Genomic DNA, 19232 nt, shown 5'->3' with positions numbered 1-19232 from the left:
AATAAGGATACCTATACTGTACATCACTACTGATGTGCCAGCTATTATGTCAGCATGTGATGCTAGCTTGAGGGTGGGGATGACCTCATTCCACGCTAGTATTTTCAGGAGCGAATTGGGTAGGAAGCCCCCTGCTGGTCGTCGGTAGTAAGACAGTTTATTGTGTTTGGAAAGGCACACTAGAATTTTGTCATTATTGTAAATTAAAAATTAAGTCACGTTTTTGCTGTATTAATTTAATCCTTGGAATTAAATTAATCATCATATTAATTATTAATTAATTATTAATTAATCATTACAGTTTTCGTCTGTGGGACATTCCAATATGTGAGTATAACTTACCTTATCACAACGACGATGAAGGTCAGGTTGTGACATCGCTTTGTTGACAATGGATGACCTTGAGGTCCAGTTTGGACAGGATGAAGCTGGTTTTCATGGTGTGTGATCAAGAGCGATGTCAGCGAGTGCCGCTCAAACCCAACCAGAAGAAGAACGACCGACTTGGTGAGCAGGACACATTTGGTCTTGTTTTAACTTAATATAACAGAGGTCATGAAAACAATACATTCTGGACCTGGTGAAATAGTAAAATGATGTAAACAGGAAACAGGAAGAAAAAACTTGCTGGAATTTTATGACAAAGTTAAAATATTAAGAGAAAAACTGACATAACTTAAAAAAACAGCTTGTAATAGGAGGAAAAGTTTAAAGTCCAAATATTATAGGGATAAAAGCATAATTACAAAAGAAAGGTTTAAAGTCTAAATATTATGGGGATAAAATCATAATTACAAAAAGAAAAGTTTTAAGTCAAAATATTTTGGGATAAAAATCATAATTACAAAAAAAAGTTTAAAATCATTATACTAATTTCTATATAATTATTTTATTATGATTTTGAATTTAAAAAAATTGTAAAAACGCAGAAATAGGAAGAAAAATCTTGCTGGAATTTTATGACAAAGTTAAAATATTAAGAGAAAAACTGACATAACTAAAAAAAAAAGCTTGTAATAGGAGGAAAAGTTTAAAGTCCAAATAGAAAAGTTTTAAGTCAAAATATTATGGGGATAAAATCACAATTACAAAAAGAACAGTTTTAAGTAAAAATATTATGGAGATAAAATCATAATTACAAAAAGAAAAGTTTAAAATCATTATACTAAATTCTATATAATTATTTTATTATGATTTTAAATTTAAAAAATGGTAAAAACGCAGAAATAGGAAGAAAAAACTTGCTGGAATTTTATGACAAAGTTAAAATATTAAGAGAAAAACTGAACTAAAAAAAACTAAAAACTAAACTAAAAAAACAGCTTGTAATAGGAGGAAAAGTTTAAAGTCAAAATATTATAGGGATAAAATCATAATTACAAAAAGAAACGTTTAAAGTCCAAATATTATGGGGATAAAATCATAATTACAAAAACAAAAGTTTTTAATCATTATACTGAATTCTATATAATTATTTTGTTATTATAAAAAAAAAAAAGTAAAACCACAGAAATAAGAAGAAATAATTTGCTGGAATTTTATGACAAGGTTAAAATATTACACGAAAAACTGACATAACTAAAAAAAAAAAAGCTTGTAATAGGAGGAAAAAAATTGAAATACAAGATAAATTTATGACAAACGACATGTGGAATCTGTAAATAAGACTCTTCTTGAATCAAGCATTCATGTAGATTTAACAGCATGGTGACCCCGACGCGATAACGAAGTGGACCTCGTTTTTTGGTATTAAAAAGTCACATTACCGTTCACTTTGATGATATACGTTTTAAAATGAATGGGCAATGAGAGGCCGACTCGACAACACAGCTGGAATTTGGCATGTGAGCTGGCTGAAACTGGTTCGTTCCAACTTTAGATTGCACCGGCCGCTTTATTGGCCTAACACGACCTGACAGGACACCTGCTTGTGTAAAGATGGATTACACGCAATAACACCTGGTGCACACACTTAGAGACGTGTGTGTATGTGTGTGGTTTGGGGGGAGATCACAGGGGGAGAAAAGTGGACGGCTCTTGGAAAGATGTTCTTGTTTCATTTCCAAAACACCAGCTGAGCCCTCATCCCTCTGTGCCCACAGTTAATTCACCACGGGATGCTTAAACTAGCACGCTTATTTGGCTGCAACTTTTTTTTTTTTTGGCGGGGTGGCAATTATATCAGCACGGAGGAACCTTCAAAGTTTTACACCCACGACAATTTCGAAAATTTCAAAGTTCGACCAACAGTTTCTGGAAAAATGCCTCAGAAGTTCTGATTATTTTAAGTTAGAAGTTAACGATTTTTTTTTTAACCTTTTCAATTGAGCGATCAAGGGTGTCCAAACTTTTTCCAGCATGGTGAAAATGAAATTATAATAATTATTATAATTATTGGTACCGATATTACCATACGGTAAATATGGGATTTTTTTTAAATATTTTTTATTTATAAAAAATAGATACCCAAATATTTTAGGATTAGGGATGTACGGTTAATATCGGTACCAATAATTACATTAAAAAATTTGGATTAGGGATGTACGGTCAATATCGGGACCAATAATCATATTTACCGTACATCCCTAATCTTAAAATATTTTTTATTTATAAAAAAAATCGATGCCTAAAATATTTGGGCATCTATTTTTTATAAATAAAAAATATTTTAGGATTAGGGATGTATGGTTAATATCGGTACCAATAATTATACTAAAAAAATTGTATTAGGGATGTACGGTAAATATGATTATTGGTCCCGATATTTACCGTACATCCCTAATACAATTTTTTTTAGTATAATTATTGGTAAATATCGGGACCAATAATCATATTTACCGTACATCCCTAATCCTAAAATATTTTGGCATTGATTTTTTTATAAATAAAAAAAGTTGAAACAATTGAACTCAACCTAAAATATTTTGGCATCGATTTTTTATAAATAAAAAATATTTTAGGATTAGGGATGTACGGTAAATATCGGTACCAATAATCACATTTACCGTACATATCTAATCCTAAAATATTTTGGCATCGATTTTTTGTTTTAATTCCAATGTAAATATATGATATTTATCATCAGTCTGATATCATATCTGTTGATATCGGTGTATTTTTCCCAATCATGAAACAAGTGTTCATTCCACCACGTTCCACATATCGGTATCAGAAATTGAGAGTTCGACAATATCGGTTTTCGTCAAGAAAGCAAATATCGGACATCCCTACTTCGGATTCATGAAAACGGTAGCGAGACATCTGAAGACAGCCAATCTGTATCTTTATTTTCTATGACAACCACACCCAATACCAAACTCCAGTTGAAACAATTGAACTCAACAAGAAATGAGAAAGACAGTAAAGATAAAACTCTTTTAAATGAACAAAAAAAAGGAAACCATTTTCCTAATTCTTGGCAAAGTCGAGTCTTTCCTGAATATTAGCGCTGCAAATAATGAGTGCAAAAAGGGGTGTTTGTGTGTGTTTGATATGTTTCGGTCTGGAATCATAATAATAATAAGAATAATAATGGAATGTTTCTTTTGGATTTTTCTCATTCATATTCTCATTCTTTTTGAATGGTAGACCCTGCTATGTTAAAGCTTGTATGAATGCTAAAAACACGCCACCTGTTGCTTTTTGAAGAATACGGTGCAAAGGATTTGGCTTATTAGCTGCTGAAACATTACGGTGATTTTTTTTTTTAATAAAAAAGGTGTTGACGGTACTAGATGCTAACAGGCACTGCTGGATTTTCTCCTAAAAGCAGAGTGAATATGCATATTATGTTGATAAGATTGCGAATGAAGGACAGGACAAGCTAAAGCTAAATATACGACAAACTAAACGGGCTGTCTTTATGTGACGAATTATCAATTGAAGACCCCCCCTAATCGGGAGAGGGGATAAAAGTGCAGCACCGAGGGGTTTCTATCATCACCATACTGTTGCAGACAAATTACAGTAAAAGACTAAAGACTGATCGACCAAAGGACACGTGTAACCTAGCGGAGTAAATATTGTGTTCAATTGGAAAGGCCGGCTGGTGGAGTTAGCGTAGCCGCGGCGTAGCAAACGTCCTGGCTCACTAGCGCGGTTGATGGATGGGCTGGTTGATGTTCTTAGGGGGGTGCAGCTTGGGGACGGACGGCTGGGGCTTCTGGTGCGCCACCTGGGCAGCAGCCGGGGTGAAGTCCTTATCGCCCTGAACAAAGACAGTCAGCCAACACCACGTCAATTGGCGCGCTATTGTTCTATTTTAAAACGATTCCTATGAAATGGGATTTATTTTTAGACTTTTCTTGTTTTATTGAGATTTTTTCCATTTTATTCTCATTATTTATTATTTTTATTAAATTAATTTTTTATAATTTTTTTTCCAAAATATTCCAACGTTGTGTTTTTTTTATATGGTTTTATTATTTTGCCCATTATATAATGACTTTTTCCTCATCAATTATGGCGAGGGGTCCTAGTCCCTTTGGATATGTGGAACTGTTTTTCTTGTTTAATTGTGACTTTTTCCATTTTATTCTCATAATTTATTATTTTTAATTAATAAAATTAATTATTTATTATTTTTTCAAAATATTCCAACTTTGTGTTTTTTTTTTATGTAGTTTTATTATTTTGCCCTAATGGGCAAAATAATAATCAATTATGGCGAGGGGTCCGACTCCCTTTGGATATGTGGAACTGCTAAAAAAATTCTTGTTTAATTGTGACTTTTTCCATTTTATTCTCATACTTTATTAATTTTAATAAATTTAATTTTAATTACTTTTTTCAAAATATTCCAACTTTGTGTTTTTATGTAGTTTTATTTTTTTGCCCATTATACAATGACTTTTTCCTCATCAATTATGGCAAGGGGTCCTACTCCCTTTGGATATGTGGAACTGTTAAAAATATTCTTGTTTAATTGTGACTTTTTCCATTTTATTCTCATAATTTATTAATTTTAATGAATTTAATTTTAATTAATTATTTCAATATATTCCAACTGTGTTTTTTATGTAGTTTTATTATTTTGCCCATTATACAATGACTTTTTCCTCATCAATTATGGCGAGGGGTCCTACTCCCTTTGGACATGTGGAACTATTGAAAAAAATTCTTGTTTAATTGTGACTTTTTCCATTTTATTCTCATAATTTATTAATTTTAATGAATTTAATTTTAATTAATTATTTCAAAATATTCCAACTGTGTTTTTTTATGTAGTTTTATTATTTTGCCCATTATACAATGGGCAATCATCAATTATGGCAAGGGGTCCTACTCCCTTTGGATATGTGGAACTGTTAAAGAATTTTCTTGTTTAATTGTGACTTTTTCCATTTTATTCTCAGAATTTATTAATTTTAATTAATTTAATTTTAATAATTTTAAATATTTTAATTTTTTTTCTAAATATTCCAACTGTGTTTTTTTATATAGTTTTATTATTTTGCCCATTATACAATTATACAATTTATTATTTTTAATTAATTAAATTAATTTTTAATTAACTTTTTTCAAAATATTCCAACTTTGTGTTTTTTTTTATGTATTTTTATTATTTTTCCTATCAATTATGGTGAGGGGTCCTACTCCCTTTGGATATGTGGAACTGTGAATTGAATTATATGATGTACTTGTAAGTTGATGCATGTTCAAATAAAATTAAACCATGACCATTACCAACGTTCGATCTCTAAACTCCGCGTTTTTATTTCTCATTTTTGTTCGCCCGATGGCAAATGTACACACATTTTATCGTACAGACTGCATGACCCTCACCTGCCATGTTTTGTGCACGTCAGTGTTGCAGTGCACGTGAACGCAGCACGCTGCTTGCTGCCTGTGTGTAGGCGGCGTGCACCGACATCACAAACATTCTCCAGTGTTTCTTTTATTTACAGCCAATTCCACAGCTAACTGCAAGGAATGATGCCTTTGACCTCAAATTACCCTTCTCCTCTCGTCTGAAGCTTAGAGCCTCCATCCAACTCCTTCCAACTCATGTGTGTGTGTGTGTGTGTGTGTGTGTGTGTGTGTGTGTGTGTAACAGACAAACAAACACTATCTCTGCAGCACAGTGGATTGGAGTGTTTGACAAAGAACAGACATTAAATGCAAAAGAGGATACCTTTTTTTTAAAATTATTTTATGCTGATTTGCTTGGAAATTATGTAAAATTATTTCTATTTGAAAAAAAAAAGGAGGCAAAAATTGAGACGCAATTAAATCCCTCCTTTCTCCACCCATGTGGCTACAGAAGATAAACGTCTTTGCTTTTTATTTTGTGAATTATTCACACTGATTCAGCACAGCGTAGCAATTTATTGAAGAATATTTCCAGTACTTCGGATTATCTGCCTGCATGCAAATGAGACTAAATTAAAAATAAACATCAAAATGACCAAAAAATTTTTTGATATTTGACTAGGAAGTCTGACTGGAATTTGTTCACTTCCTGTCTGTGACACAACCAGAATGGATACGCAACCCAACTTTGGGTCCCGAACTAGCAGTTGAGAACCACTGGAGTAATGGATTAGGCCCGAGATGGACCAAAGTCAATGTGCGTGAATATCTTGACTTACCTCAAACACAAAAGAAAATAGGACTGCTTTCATGGATTACTAGAATATTTTAAAATATTTACATTTTAGGGGATGAAATCAGAGGATATTTACATTTTTTACATAAAAAAATTAGTTGAATGCCAAATTAGTTTGATTAATCGTCGATTAAGAGTTGCAGCTCCACTATGAGCAAACTCATATTGCTTATCTCACCACAAATGTGTGTGTGTGTGTGTACCTTTGTAACCACTCCAGACACAATCACTGGGACCTTGGGTGGACTGAAACGACAAAAAAAAAGATATTTCATAAGCACTCTTCACTCATGATACACTCAGTGTGTAATTTCATTGATACACAAACACATAGGGATTATTATCAGGACGATGTAAAGTGTTTGTAAAATTGTCCTTGCACAGCATCCATTTATTATTACATATGTATTAATATTAACATTTTATTTTAATTAAATTAGGGATAATTATATTATATTATATAATTATATTATATTATTTAATTATATTTATACATACAATTTAAATATAAATTAATTATATTTATTATTAATTTATTATTATTATAAATTAAATTATTAGAAATTAGGGATAATTATATTAAATTTATTTAATTATATTATATAATTATATTATATTATTTAATTATATATATATAATAATTTAAATATAAATTAATTATATTTATTATTAATTTTATTCTTACTGGTTATTTATTCGTTATATTTTCTTGTACTGCTCATAAATATTTTAATTTTTTCTTTTAATTTTTTTTCTTAAATTATAATAAGGTTAAGCAATCTTCAGTGGGTGGAGTTATTTAATAAGAGCTTTTGTTGTGTGAACACACACCACCCACAGATGTACTCTCTTTAGCGCACACGCATGGGCTGGATCTGGCAGGGCCTTAAATAGCCCCCATTCATCCTGGCCAAATTCCAGGCCTCACAGATCCTGAATGTCAGGAGGAGGTAGACGAGGTGGGAGAAAAGTGCTGAGCTAAGCGAGGTTAAAAAAAAAAAAAGTGAAAAACGGGCTGGAACAATGAAAGTTAAAAAACACACACTTCAGGGCACATAGAGGAGAAAAGGGGTGTGGTCAAGGGAGGCGTGCGGGCAGGGAAGGACATACGGAGGCTAGCACCTTTATATTAATAATAATAATAGATCCTGAGAGAGGTGGAAATGAGGCTGGAGGGCGGCGAGCGTGGATAAAAAGAAACTAGGAGAGGGAGCGGGTGCTCGGAGTCGACCTTCATGTGACAAACGAGCCCCGTCGTCAACATTTTACAGCGTCGTCGCCCTGTAGTTAGCTTGAACACCTTTAAAAGTCACCCCAAAGACTTCAGCACCCACAATACCTACGATGAGGAAGTCCACTGATTAGTATTCTTGATACTAGACTTAAAATAAACTTGATGCAGGCTAAAGTAGACAGGGGGCAGCAAAGAGCTGCAAAGCGACGGAAAGTGGATAAGGAAGGGAGCGAAAACAAGCAAGGATCCTAATTCTGCATTTCAAGGAGGGAACTACGCATTCTTTGTAAGCCACACCCAGATCTCCGTCGTGTTTCAGCGGTGCAGGAAGTTTGCTGCCGTAGGGGAGGAGGTGGTGGTGGTGGTGGTTGCTATAGAAACTGATGCCTGCTGCATCTCCTTTTTTCTTGCCACTTAACTCCTCTCCCCCGCAACCTCCGCACCTTGAGCTGTCAGCTTGCCGCATAGTTGTTGACGAGTTGCGAAATGAAAGAACTCCGCTGGAGTTTGCATGACTTTCGATGGAATCTGGGATTCTTAAAAAAAAAAAAAAAAAGGAGCGCTTGCTAGTCATCAGAATAGGATGGCGGCTTAAGAGATAAGAGATGAAAAAGCAGATTATTTGTATCAACATTGCGTTTTTTTTTCTCCCCACACTATGACTTCATTCCCATAATAACTTTTTGCATAACATAATTTACAAAAAATATTTAAATGTGATTTCTGCACACTTTCTTTCCCACTTTTACATATTAAGACTTTATTCTTGTAATATTCTAACTTTTTCCGCAACCTAATTTTCCCAAATATTACTACTTTTGTCAGTTACTTTAATAGTTTTGTGGGGTTTTTTTTATTTTATTTGGGCAAATATATGAAACATTACAGTGCATTTCTTACATCAATCAAAATATAACTTACCATTATTTACATATGTATTCAACGATCTGATCACAAGCCCAAAAGGAGTAGGCTGAAGCAAAAGCTAATGAATGCCGACCCCTTTTTGCAAGATATAATCAAGTTCATGCCACAGTCTTGTTATTATTATCATTGTAATATTATTATTGTTATTATCATTATCATTATTCAACTTTATGCTACTAAGATTTTATTATTTTTCATAATAATATAATAATAAACAACTTTTTTGTCGTTATTTTGGACTTTAATCTTGTAAAATTACTGATTTTTTTTTACATTTTTGCTCCTGTGTTTTTGATAATGTGTATTTCAAATCGATTGATGCACTGGCTTTCCAAAAAAATATTTCAATGTGATTTTTGCACACTTTCTTTACATAATTATCACTTTTACATATTTTGACTTTATTCTTGGAATATTCTAACTTTTTTCCCCAAATATTACAACCTTTGTCAGTTAGCTTAATAGTTCAACTTTATGCTACTAAGATTTTATTATTTTTCATAATAATAAAACATTTTTTTCGTTAGTTTGGATATTAATCTTGTAAAATTACTGTTTTTTTTTAACATTGTTGCTACTGTGTTCTTGATAAACTGTATTTCAAATCTATTGATAATTGAAATTCCAAAAAACAAACTTTCCCCAGTGAAGTCTCTTTTTATTGCACAGTGATAATGCATTCAGACCATATAATTTAACTCTGTTTCCAACTACTTCCACAACCCATTTAGGCAGCAAACTGGATACTTACTACTTATTTGCGCCCTCTGCTGGCAGATAAACGCATCTCAACCTCATTACTACCTTGTATTTCCATACCCATCCAACTATCATCCTCCTTAATGCTAAACATCGCTCCTCCCTTCGCCCCCAACCGTCCATCTGGGCTAGATTGGTTTGGGCAGGTACTCCCCTGACTACAACGCTTCAGTGGCCGCAGCTGATGTGAAATTTACCCACTAGCCACCTGCTGGACGTCAATCAGCGCCACTCATGGAGGGGACAGCGTGAGTGAGAGGTTTACTGATGGAGCGCGAATACGGTTATATACACCTACTTTTTTTTTTCCTGTGGCCACAGTTTATTTTCTACTAAAATTACATTATTTTTCCTTGCACTATTATAATACTATTACTTTATTCACATAAAATTAAAGCCGTTAACAATTTCAACATTCTTCCGGTACATTTTCTGACCGTAATTTTGATGCTATTTCAATAATATTTAGACTGTATTCTCATAACATTAGAACTTTTTGAGCAAACCTAAGTTAATCTTGTATTTTGACTATGTTTTGTCAAACTACTGCTGATTTTTGCTGTTTTCAACATTGCTGGGTTTTTTCCCCCCACACTATGACTTCATTCCCATAATAAAATTTTGGCCCAATATAAATTTACAAAAAAATGTGATTTTTGCACACTTTCATTGCATAATTATAACTTTCACATATTTTGACTTTATTCTTGTAATATACCTTTTCCGCAACCCAATTTTTTCTGATTTTTGCTGTTTTTTTTCTTCTAAATTGTATTTGCAGAAAGTGCAGAAGGCCAATAAATGGCCCCCGGTCAGCAATTTGGACATTCATGGTATCGGGGCTAAAAAAAAATAAATCTAAGAAAACTGTATGTTGCATCTACAAACCAAAATATATAACAGAATGCTTGCCACAAGTCTCATATTGAATATTATTAGAATGTGCAGGTGTGTGACTAAATAGCTGTGGATTTTATTTGCTATGGGTGATTTTTTTTGTCGCCTTTTCATACCTGAAAAAAAAAATTCAATGAGCAGAGTAGCAGAGGCTGGTAAATGGGTTAACGTGCGGCATTCATAATTAACTTTCCTCACATTAGTATTCCACACATGGCTTCATTCACACTCTCCTGCGTGAGTTTAGCAGCCAACGCTAGCCTCAAGTAGAGGAAAAAAAAAAAGGAGGGGGTTGCACAGGAATATTTTCCAGTTTGAAAGCACGATCAGAAAATATTTTCTCGGTATGACGAATCGATAATTTCCACTTAAATGTGCAATATGTGGTTATATGAAAAGTTGAGTATGAATCCATATCCGGTGAAGCAACACAAGGAAATGCACACATCAGCAGATTATCCCAAGTCTCTCCCACTATTAGTTAATACTTTACTCGTGATTTGTGTCCACTATTAGAAACCCTCTCAGTATTATATGTAGTATAATACTACATATGCATCCAAAATGTACAGTGTGGAGACCCTCACCGGCTGCTCACATACTCCTCCTCGTCGTCATCTCTCTGGGGCGGCTCAGGGGAAGCAGTCGGTTGGTGCTTCTGCACTATCCTCATACCTCCGGCTTTCACTGCAGCATAAACAATATACAACTGCAATATTAAGGGCTCTAAATGCAATATACTAAGTTCTATGTGAAGTATTTCCATAATGCCTCATACTAACTCTCAGTGCATCTCGTTTCATATTATCTACATATTGTATTGTATATAAGTCTGGGAAAAACTGTTGATTTTGTTAATACTTGGGTTGTTTATACTGTTTATTTTTCTATATTGTGTATTTTGTACTGCTTAACTGCCTCTCCACTGAATTTCCCCACTGAGGGACGAATAAAGGCATATCTTAATCTTAAACGTGGACTCTATATTCATACAAAGTAAAAAGTATACAAGGTAACATAGCCAGAAAACTGTGTTTTTGTGTGGAATATGTGATTTATGTCACAGAAAGCTGCACAATCTGTACTAGCATAAACGCGAGAGGGAAAGCAACACGGGATCACAACCGTAATGGCACTTCCGGTATGGTAACTAGGGTCCGAAGGTGCATTATTTTATCTTTGTGTGTTATCAGCGCAGCTGCCGAGGCCGCCGTGGCCTGTCCACGTACACCTTATCAAGCCACGCACCTCCCCGCTCGCTGACCTCCACGTCACCATGCTACTGACGTTACAGCTGCTGTATTGTAATACAATTAGCTTTAAAAAGGTGCCAAGTGGGCATCCGTAGTGTTTTCCGGAAGTACGTACGTGCTAGCATAATAAAAAAAGGTAAATAGGCTGGAAATTTCGACCAATATTAGGCTATTAAATGTTGTCAGTTGTATATTTGTGATATTATTGAGTGTTTGTGATTATTTAAGCACGTTACACGATGTTTGGTTAAAAACAAGCAACAATAAAAGGCCTTGGAATGAGTAAGAAGCTGGAAAACAACAAGGTAGTAAGCGTACCTGCGGGGGGGTGTCCTCCTTTGGTTTCGACCTTTTCTTTCGGTGGAGACGACATCTTTAAGGCTCCGAGGTGCGTCGACGCCGACTTTTACGGCTTCCAGAAGCCGCTTCTGGCTTTATTCTGGCCCAAATTTGGGACGGTTCTCTGGTCTGGAGTCGTCAACGTGGCTTTTTCCTGACGATTGTTTGCTTGGGAAACGATGCGTAATGGCGTCATCAGTCCAGTGGGCGTGGTGACGTCATGACGCTAACGTACCAAAACTTTATTGATAAAGACTTTGTTGACGGATACAAAACATGACATATGCGTTAATGTTATTGTGCGCGGCTTACCGTTCATTTATTTTTAAACAATTAATTAGTTGTAATTATGCCTTTGCAAAAAGTATTATCATAATTTAACAATAGTTATTATGCTTTAAGCACGCCCTGTGAGGTTGTTTATGTTTGTATACTATTAATATGAGTAGTACTGTATGTACTGTGTGATTCCAGTGCTCTCTGTGACCTTATGTTTTGGTTTTTTTGTATTTGTTTTGCCTCAGTGGACAATGTTTCATTAATTAATCTGTAGGCAGAGCTACAAAGGTGTTACATCCACCCACATAGTGAACCTAACATAACATTAGCCTGGTTGACTGCCCCTTGACGAGGGTGTTGACAACCAATTAAAAGGCTAGGAGTTCAGTTGCAGGTCATTTGGAATCCTGTCCAATTATATATAAAAAAAATAATAATTAAACAAGACAAGTTGATGAAGATGTGATTGTTGCAGACAACACATCAGCAGGGATTTTTTTTTTGTAATGATTTTCTGTCATCAATCAGAACTGACTAATGCATTACAATGGTGATGCTAACATTGTGCATTAGCCAATTCAAGCATTGTTTTTATATGGTTGCATTTACAACAATTAAGCTAAAACTATTAAAAAGATTTCCTAAAATTCTGCAGGGGGGTGACACATTTTGGTGAGAATCTGGATATAGGTGCAAATTGAAAAAAAAATACATTATAATGTCACTTTCTTCCAGAAATTAGCCTGCTAATACCTAACACTTGTGTATGGATTTGCTTAGTAGTATCCATGTTTGAAGTTAAAGAGTTTTTGAGTGTATAATAAGATAAGTGATAAGTGTATTTACAAAAATGGCCACTAGGGGGAAGACTTCTGCTTCACTTCATCCCTATCTGCAGATGTGTGTCAGTTTCTGTCCTGCAGGACTGAGCTAGTGCAGCCCCAAAGCAGAAGCAGAAGAAGCACAAAAAAACTCCCCTAACATCCTGGAGCCTATCCCAGCTGTCTTGGGGCGAGAGGCGGGGTACACCCTGGACTGGTCGCCAGCCAATCACGGGGCACATATAGACAAACAGCCATTCACACTCACATTTATACCTATGGACAATTTGGAGTCGCTAAATTAACCTAGCATGTTTTTGGAATGGGGGACCTTTCTAATCATTATTAGAGACCTCTAGACATGAACCCCTCCATATAATCCCCTATAATCACCTTTAAACTTCTGTTAACAATATAGTTTATATAACATGACTAAATTAGACATTTAAGACATAAATAAGACTCATTCCAGTGCTACGGTAGCCAAACTGTGGGGCGGACAGGATGTGACGGTAGGTGTTCAGAGTTGAGTTTTAGTTTGGCATTTGTTAGGGATTTTTATTCAGCATTACTGTGAGATATTTTTGGGTAATATGAGTGTAAATGTGACTATAGGGGTGCTATTTCATGTCTGGAGGACTCTAATAATGTTCATTTATTTGTTCATTTTCTTCCGCTTATCCACATGAGGATGCCGGGGGGTGGTGAAGCCTATCCCAGCTGTCTTCAGGCGAGAGGCGGGGTACACCCTGGACTGGTGGCCAGCCAATCACAGGGCACATACAGACAAACAACCATTCACACTCACAGTCGCTAATTAACCTAGCATGGTTTTTGAAATGTGGGAGGAAACGGGAGTACCCGGAGAAAACCCACGCATGCACGGGGAGAACATGCAAGCTCCACACAGAGATGGCTGAGGGTGGGGAAAGACAAAATAAGAAGCCAAAAGGTTACCACTTCCACACAAAATAGGAGAACTCATTCATTCATTCATTTTCTACCACATTTCCTCACAAGGGTTGCAGGGGGTGCTGGAGCCTATCCCAGCTGTCTTCGGGCGAGAGGCGGGGTTACACCCTGGACTGGTCAGCCAGCCAATCACAGGGCACATATAGACAAACAACCATTCACACTCACATTCATACTTATGGACAATTTGGAGTCGCTAATTAATTAACCTAGCACGTTTTTGGAATGTGGAAGGAGAAAACCCACGTATGCACGGGGAGAACATGCAAACTCCACACAGAGATGGCCGAGGGTGGAATTAAACCCTGGTCTCCTAGCTGTAAGGTCTGCGCGCTAACCACTTGACCACCGTGCCGCCCCAGCCTTTCATTACTCAGAGTGTAAATACATGGCACATATTCAAACTGCCCAAAGGTGGAATCCGCTGCAGAAGTCAGTGAGCTCGACACCTGCCTGTGGGTGATACCTGCGTGTGTGTGTGTGTGTGTGTGTGTGGGTGGGTAGTGTGGTAGGACCTTGGAGAGGAGGAAGTGCTCCAGGTGACGTCTTGAAGAGAGACAGAATGAGGACGTCACAGGTGAATGCTTTTGTTCAAGCTGACAGGTTCATACACACACATGAATGCATGCATGCATGCACTCATATGCATGAAATCATATATTGGACACACACACACACACACACACACACACACACACACACACACACACAGGTATCTCTGTGGGAGACAGCTGGCTCTCCTGCAGCAGCACTAATATGCATGAATAGCCAAGGTCCATCTTCCAGAAGCACTGACCATTCAATAACTGACAATCCACCATGAGGTGTTTATGATAGACAGAAAAGAGTATGAATCAGTGCAACAGCAAAAGTGATTGATTCATACAATGGTCATCATAATTCTGTCTGTTTAAGTGTATTGAATTTTACTATTTCAACACATTATGTGGAAATATGGGGTAATGACTACAAAAGCAATCTTCACTCGCTGTATTTGTACTGCAAAAAAGGCCAGTAAGGATAACTCATAATGCCGCCTACAGAGAACATACTAACTCCTTATTTGTAAAATCACAACCCATTATGTCATTGTATGGTCATATCACCTTGTACTTCAGTACGTGACAAAAAAATATGTAATTTTATTTTTTTATTAAAAAAATTAATAATTAAAATTAATAAAATAAAGTAAAAAATAAATAAAATAAAGCTAAAATAATTAAAAAAATAAAAAATATTAGTAAAATAAAAAAAATAAAACTTAAATTATAGTAGGAAAGCAGGAAGTGAACAAATGTAACAGTTAATGATTGTAAAAGTACCAGATGGAGGGGTAGGATTTAATAAGCTTTGCTTCTTCCTACTCCTTTTGGACATGTGGAACTGTGAACTGATTATGGGATGCATTCAATTGTAATCTGATAAAATAAAGCCCAGTAATCTCTACAAAGTAAAGCATCAGTCTTTATACCACCCAAATTTCTGTTTTTACCAACTACTATACATAGCAGAATGCTGACAAAGCATAATTTTCAAGGTCATACACTAGGAAATACTCACCAGACGTAAACAGGAAGCAGCAACAACCTGCAGAGAAAAGCTTCTAATTTATTATTATTCATCATTATTATTATTTCTATTTATGGAACCTTTGTATGCAACAGCAGTGATCGGCATCACAAAAACCTCATTCAAGCTAATTCAAACAAACACCCTCAACAACTACAGCGGGGGGGCCGATTGTTGAGCGAAAATAATCAACAGCTCAAAGCGTGTTGAGTTTAAACAGGCATTACTAGAACGTTATTTGATAAATTATAGTTATTTTTAACAAACGACACAAAACATTGAGACCGCTGCTTCTACTCCAGCTTTGTTTGTGTACGTCAATTATTATATATTAGCATACAAATTGCAGTTTTTCATTCAGTAATAAAATGACAAAAAAGAAAAAGGATACATTTGATGAAAGAATGCCTGACTGAAAACAATAAAAGGGGGTTATTATATTATTAAATGCGGATATGCTGGCATTCAGAACTAATTACATTATGAGATTTGCTCCAAAAAGCAATATCTAATGTTACACCCAAATGACATATTATATTCACAATTTTGTTGACAGTGATGAGACAATAAAAGCTTTTTTTTGTGTGTTAAGAACATACTGTTCAGTCTCGGCTTTCTGGTTATTGTCCTAAATTAAGACTAGTAATGGTTACATGTTTTTTATGCACTTATTATTTTTTATGCAAATCTGACATATCTGAAGTGGAGATGCCGAGCGTCTCATGTATTTTCCTCCAGGAGTCGTCAGGCATCAAAAGCAGAGCCAAGATAGCCAATATATTGGCTAAACCAGGGGTCTCAAACATGCGGCCCGCGGGCCAAATGTGGCCCGCAGGACACTAGTTTGAGGCCCCCGCCTTGATATGTGGCCCGCGCAAGTTTGATATGGATGCTGTATGGTATCATGTACCCAGAAAAAAATTATTACGTTTGATTAATGTAATAATCCAAAAACCTACCACTTCCACACGGATAGGGAGGATAACTATTATCAGTTATTTAACCTTCAACATGAACATTAATCAAACGTAATAATTTTTTCTGGGTACATGATACCATACAGCAGGGGCCTCAAACAGGGGCCAAATGTGGCCCGCAGGACACTAGTTTGAGGCCCCTGCCTTGATATGAAAGTTTAATGTTAGTGCGCAAGTTTGATATGGATGCTGTATGGTATCATGTACCCAGAAAAAAATATTACATTTGATTAATGTTCATGTTAAAGGTTAAATAACTGTTAATAGTTATCCTCCCTATCCGTGTGGAAGTGGTAAGTTTTTTTTTTTTTAAGTTTAAAGGAAATAACTTGAAGGCTACCGTTTAGGTCGCTAGCTCTCTAGTTTGCGAGTTAGCATGTGTCTCAAGACCCTGCAGTTGCGCAATATGTTGTAAGTAAAAAGAGTATAAATGTGACTATAGTCGTGTTTTGTCATGTCTACAGGGCTCGAATAATGCTTTGTTTAATGATTTGAATCTGAAAAAAAAATAATTTGTCTACCCACCAACTATATGTGGTTTCTTAAGTTTTTATTATTTGCCGTTTTATTATTATTATTATTATTATTATTATTATTATTATTATTATTATTATTATATTTGATTGATTTTCTTTATTCTTGATTTATTTATTTTTCATCTTATTTTGTGTAGAAAAATAAAAGCTTTTCTTGTAGAAATTTTTTTTGTTTTTAATAAAATTCTTTTTGGAAAACCTGATGCGGCCCAGTCTCACCCAGACCCGAGCTCCGGTGGCCCCCCCAAGTAAATTGAGTTTGAGACCCCTGGGCTAAACCCTGCAAGTGGCTTCATATGAATGCCAACCACAAGCTGAATGCATAAATAAGCATCTGTTTACTTAAGTGCTCCCCGTTCCACCTTAAAGGTGTTGCTGATCAAAGGCGGGTGTCCAAGAAAAATGCAGTAGATGCATTTCTAAAAAGGGCTCGCTGGGGCGAGAACCTGACAGCTGAAGCCGTTTGAAGCAAAAAAAAAACTTCTCCAAAGTTTTACTTTTAGTTCATGCATGCTATGAAGAGTGGCTTGATCTTTGTTGCCAGATGTTGCAAGAACATCGGCAGCATTTTGCATGCATGTTGTCCCGAGAGTTCTGCTGCTCATTAACTTCCACCGATATTGAATGACCTCATCCATACGCTACTCCATATTTCTCCGTCGGCACCCTTGCCTTTGCATGTTTATTCCCTTCATAGGTGAAAGTATTCAGAACTCAAGGTCCTTCTTAAATGCAAATTAATTTCATGCTCCAATCCTCAAAGTATCATTCACAGTTGGCCATCTTCTCCTCGTTTATATCTCCAGGACATGGATGGCCACGTTGAGAATTAGAGCAGAAGGTGTCTGGGAGAAAAGTAGCTAGAGGCGATCTGAGGGTAAGTTAAATTCTGTTGCATCAGTTTCTTTACAATGGAGGCTAGCAGGTTGATACCTCATCGAACATCTTCAACACGACAGAATCAAAGAAGAGGAGGAGAGAAGGAGTCGAGGCATGAATTCCGATGCAACGTAACATATACAGCTACGCTATAAACACTGGAGTATTGCCAAACATCTATTTGTCAATACTTACAAATAATACTATGAGTGAAATAATAATAATAATAATGCTTATACAGGCCTATTTAAAAAAAATTGTGATTGCCACACAGAGATGGCCGAGGGTGGGATTGAACTCGGGTCTCCTAGCTGTGAGGCCTGTGTGCTAACCGCTTATAATGACGGCACCGACTTCACACTGATTAGTTAGTTATTATTATTATTATTCATTCATTCATTTTCTATCGCTTATCCTCACTAGGGTCGTGGGGGGGGGTGCTGGAGCCTATCCCAACTGTCTTCGGGCAAGAGGCGGGGTACACCCTGGACTGGTCGCCAGCCAATCACAGGGCACATATAGACAAACAACCATTCACACTCATATTCATACCTATGGACAATTTGGAGTCGCTAATTAACCTAGCATGTTTTTGGAATGTTTTTGGAATCCACACATGCACCGGAAGAACATGCAAACTCCACACAGAGATGGCCGAGGGTGGGATCGAACTCGGGTCTCCTTGCTGGGAGGCCTTTGTGCTAACCGCTCATAATAACGCCACCAACTTCACACTGATTAGTTAGTTATTATTATTATTATTATTCATTCATTAATTCATTTTCTACTGCTTATCCTCACGAGGGTCGCAGGGGGTGCTGGAGCCTATCCCAACTGTCTTCGGATGAGAAGCGGGGTACACCCTGGACTGGTGGCCAGCCAATCACAGGGCACATATAGACAAACAACCATTCACACTCACATTCATACCTATGGACAATTTAGAGTTGCTAATTAACCTAGCATGTTTTTTGGAATGTTTTTGGAATCCACACATGCACCGGAAGAACATGCAAACTCCACACAGAGATGGCCGAGGGTGGGATCGAACTGGGGTCTCCTAGCTGTGAGGCCTGTGTGCTAACCGCTTATAATAACGCCACCAACTTCACACTGATTAGTTAGTTATTATTATTATTATTCATAATCACGGGGGTGTGTGTGTGCTGGAGCCTATCCCAGC

At 36.1% G+C, this 19232-nt stretch overlaps 1 protein-coding gene across 1 annotated transcript; it reads right to left on the bottom strand.

The window, feature by feature from the left end:
• Positions 1–3266: 3266 nt before the first annotated feature.
• Positions 3267–12227, bottom strand: dap (death-associated protein). The gene is made up of 4 exons (XM_058060560.1): positions 11996–12227; positions 11012–11111; positions 6811–6853; positions 3267–4207 (listed from the first exon to the last, which is right to left on the bottom strand). Exons 1-4 carry the CDS (start codon positions 12048–12050, stop codon positions 4091–4093), a joined length of 315 nt encoding a protein of 104 aa, XP_057916543.1. The 5' UTR covers positions 12051–12227; the 3' UTR covers positions 3267–4090.
• Positions 12228–19232: the final 7005 nt, after the last annotated feature.

The sequence above is a fragment of the Doryrhamphus excisus genome, chromosome 21, assembly GCF_030265055.1.
Source record: "Doryrhamphus excisus isolate RoL2022-K1 chromosome 21, RoL_Dexc_1.0, whole genome shotgun sequence".
Lineage (NCBI taxonomy): Eukaryota > Metazoa > Chordata > Actinopteri > Syngnathiformes > Syngnathidae > Doryrhamphus > Doryrhamphus excisus.
Note: the sequence above shows the minus strand (reverse complement) of the source record. Positions and strands in the feature narration are given on the sequence as shown.

What these genes read in the sequence shown, in the direction of transcription:
- dap (XM_058060560.1), bottom strand. Translation starts at nt 12,050, where the DNA reads ATGTCGTCTCCACCGAAAGAAAAGGTCGAAACCAAAGGAGGACACCCC. An exon ending in GAGGAGTATGTGAGCAGCCG is followed by an intron (nt 6,854 to 11,011) that starts GTGAGGGTCTCC and finishes TTGTCGTTTCAG; the next exon opens with TCCACCCAAGGTCCCAGTGA. An exon ending in TGTCTGGAGTGGTTACAAAG is followed by an intron (nt 4,208 to 6,810) that starts GTACACACACAC and finishes GTCTTTGTTCAG; the next exon opens with GGCGATAAGGACTTCACCCC.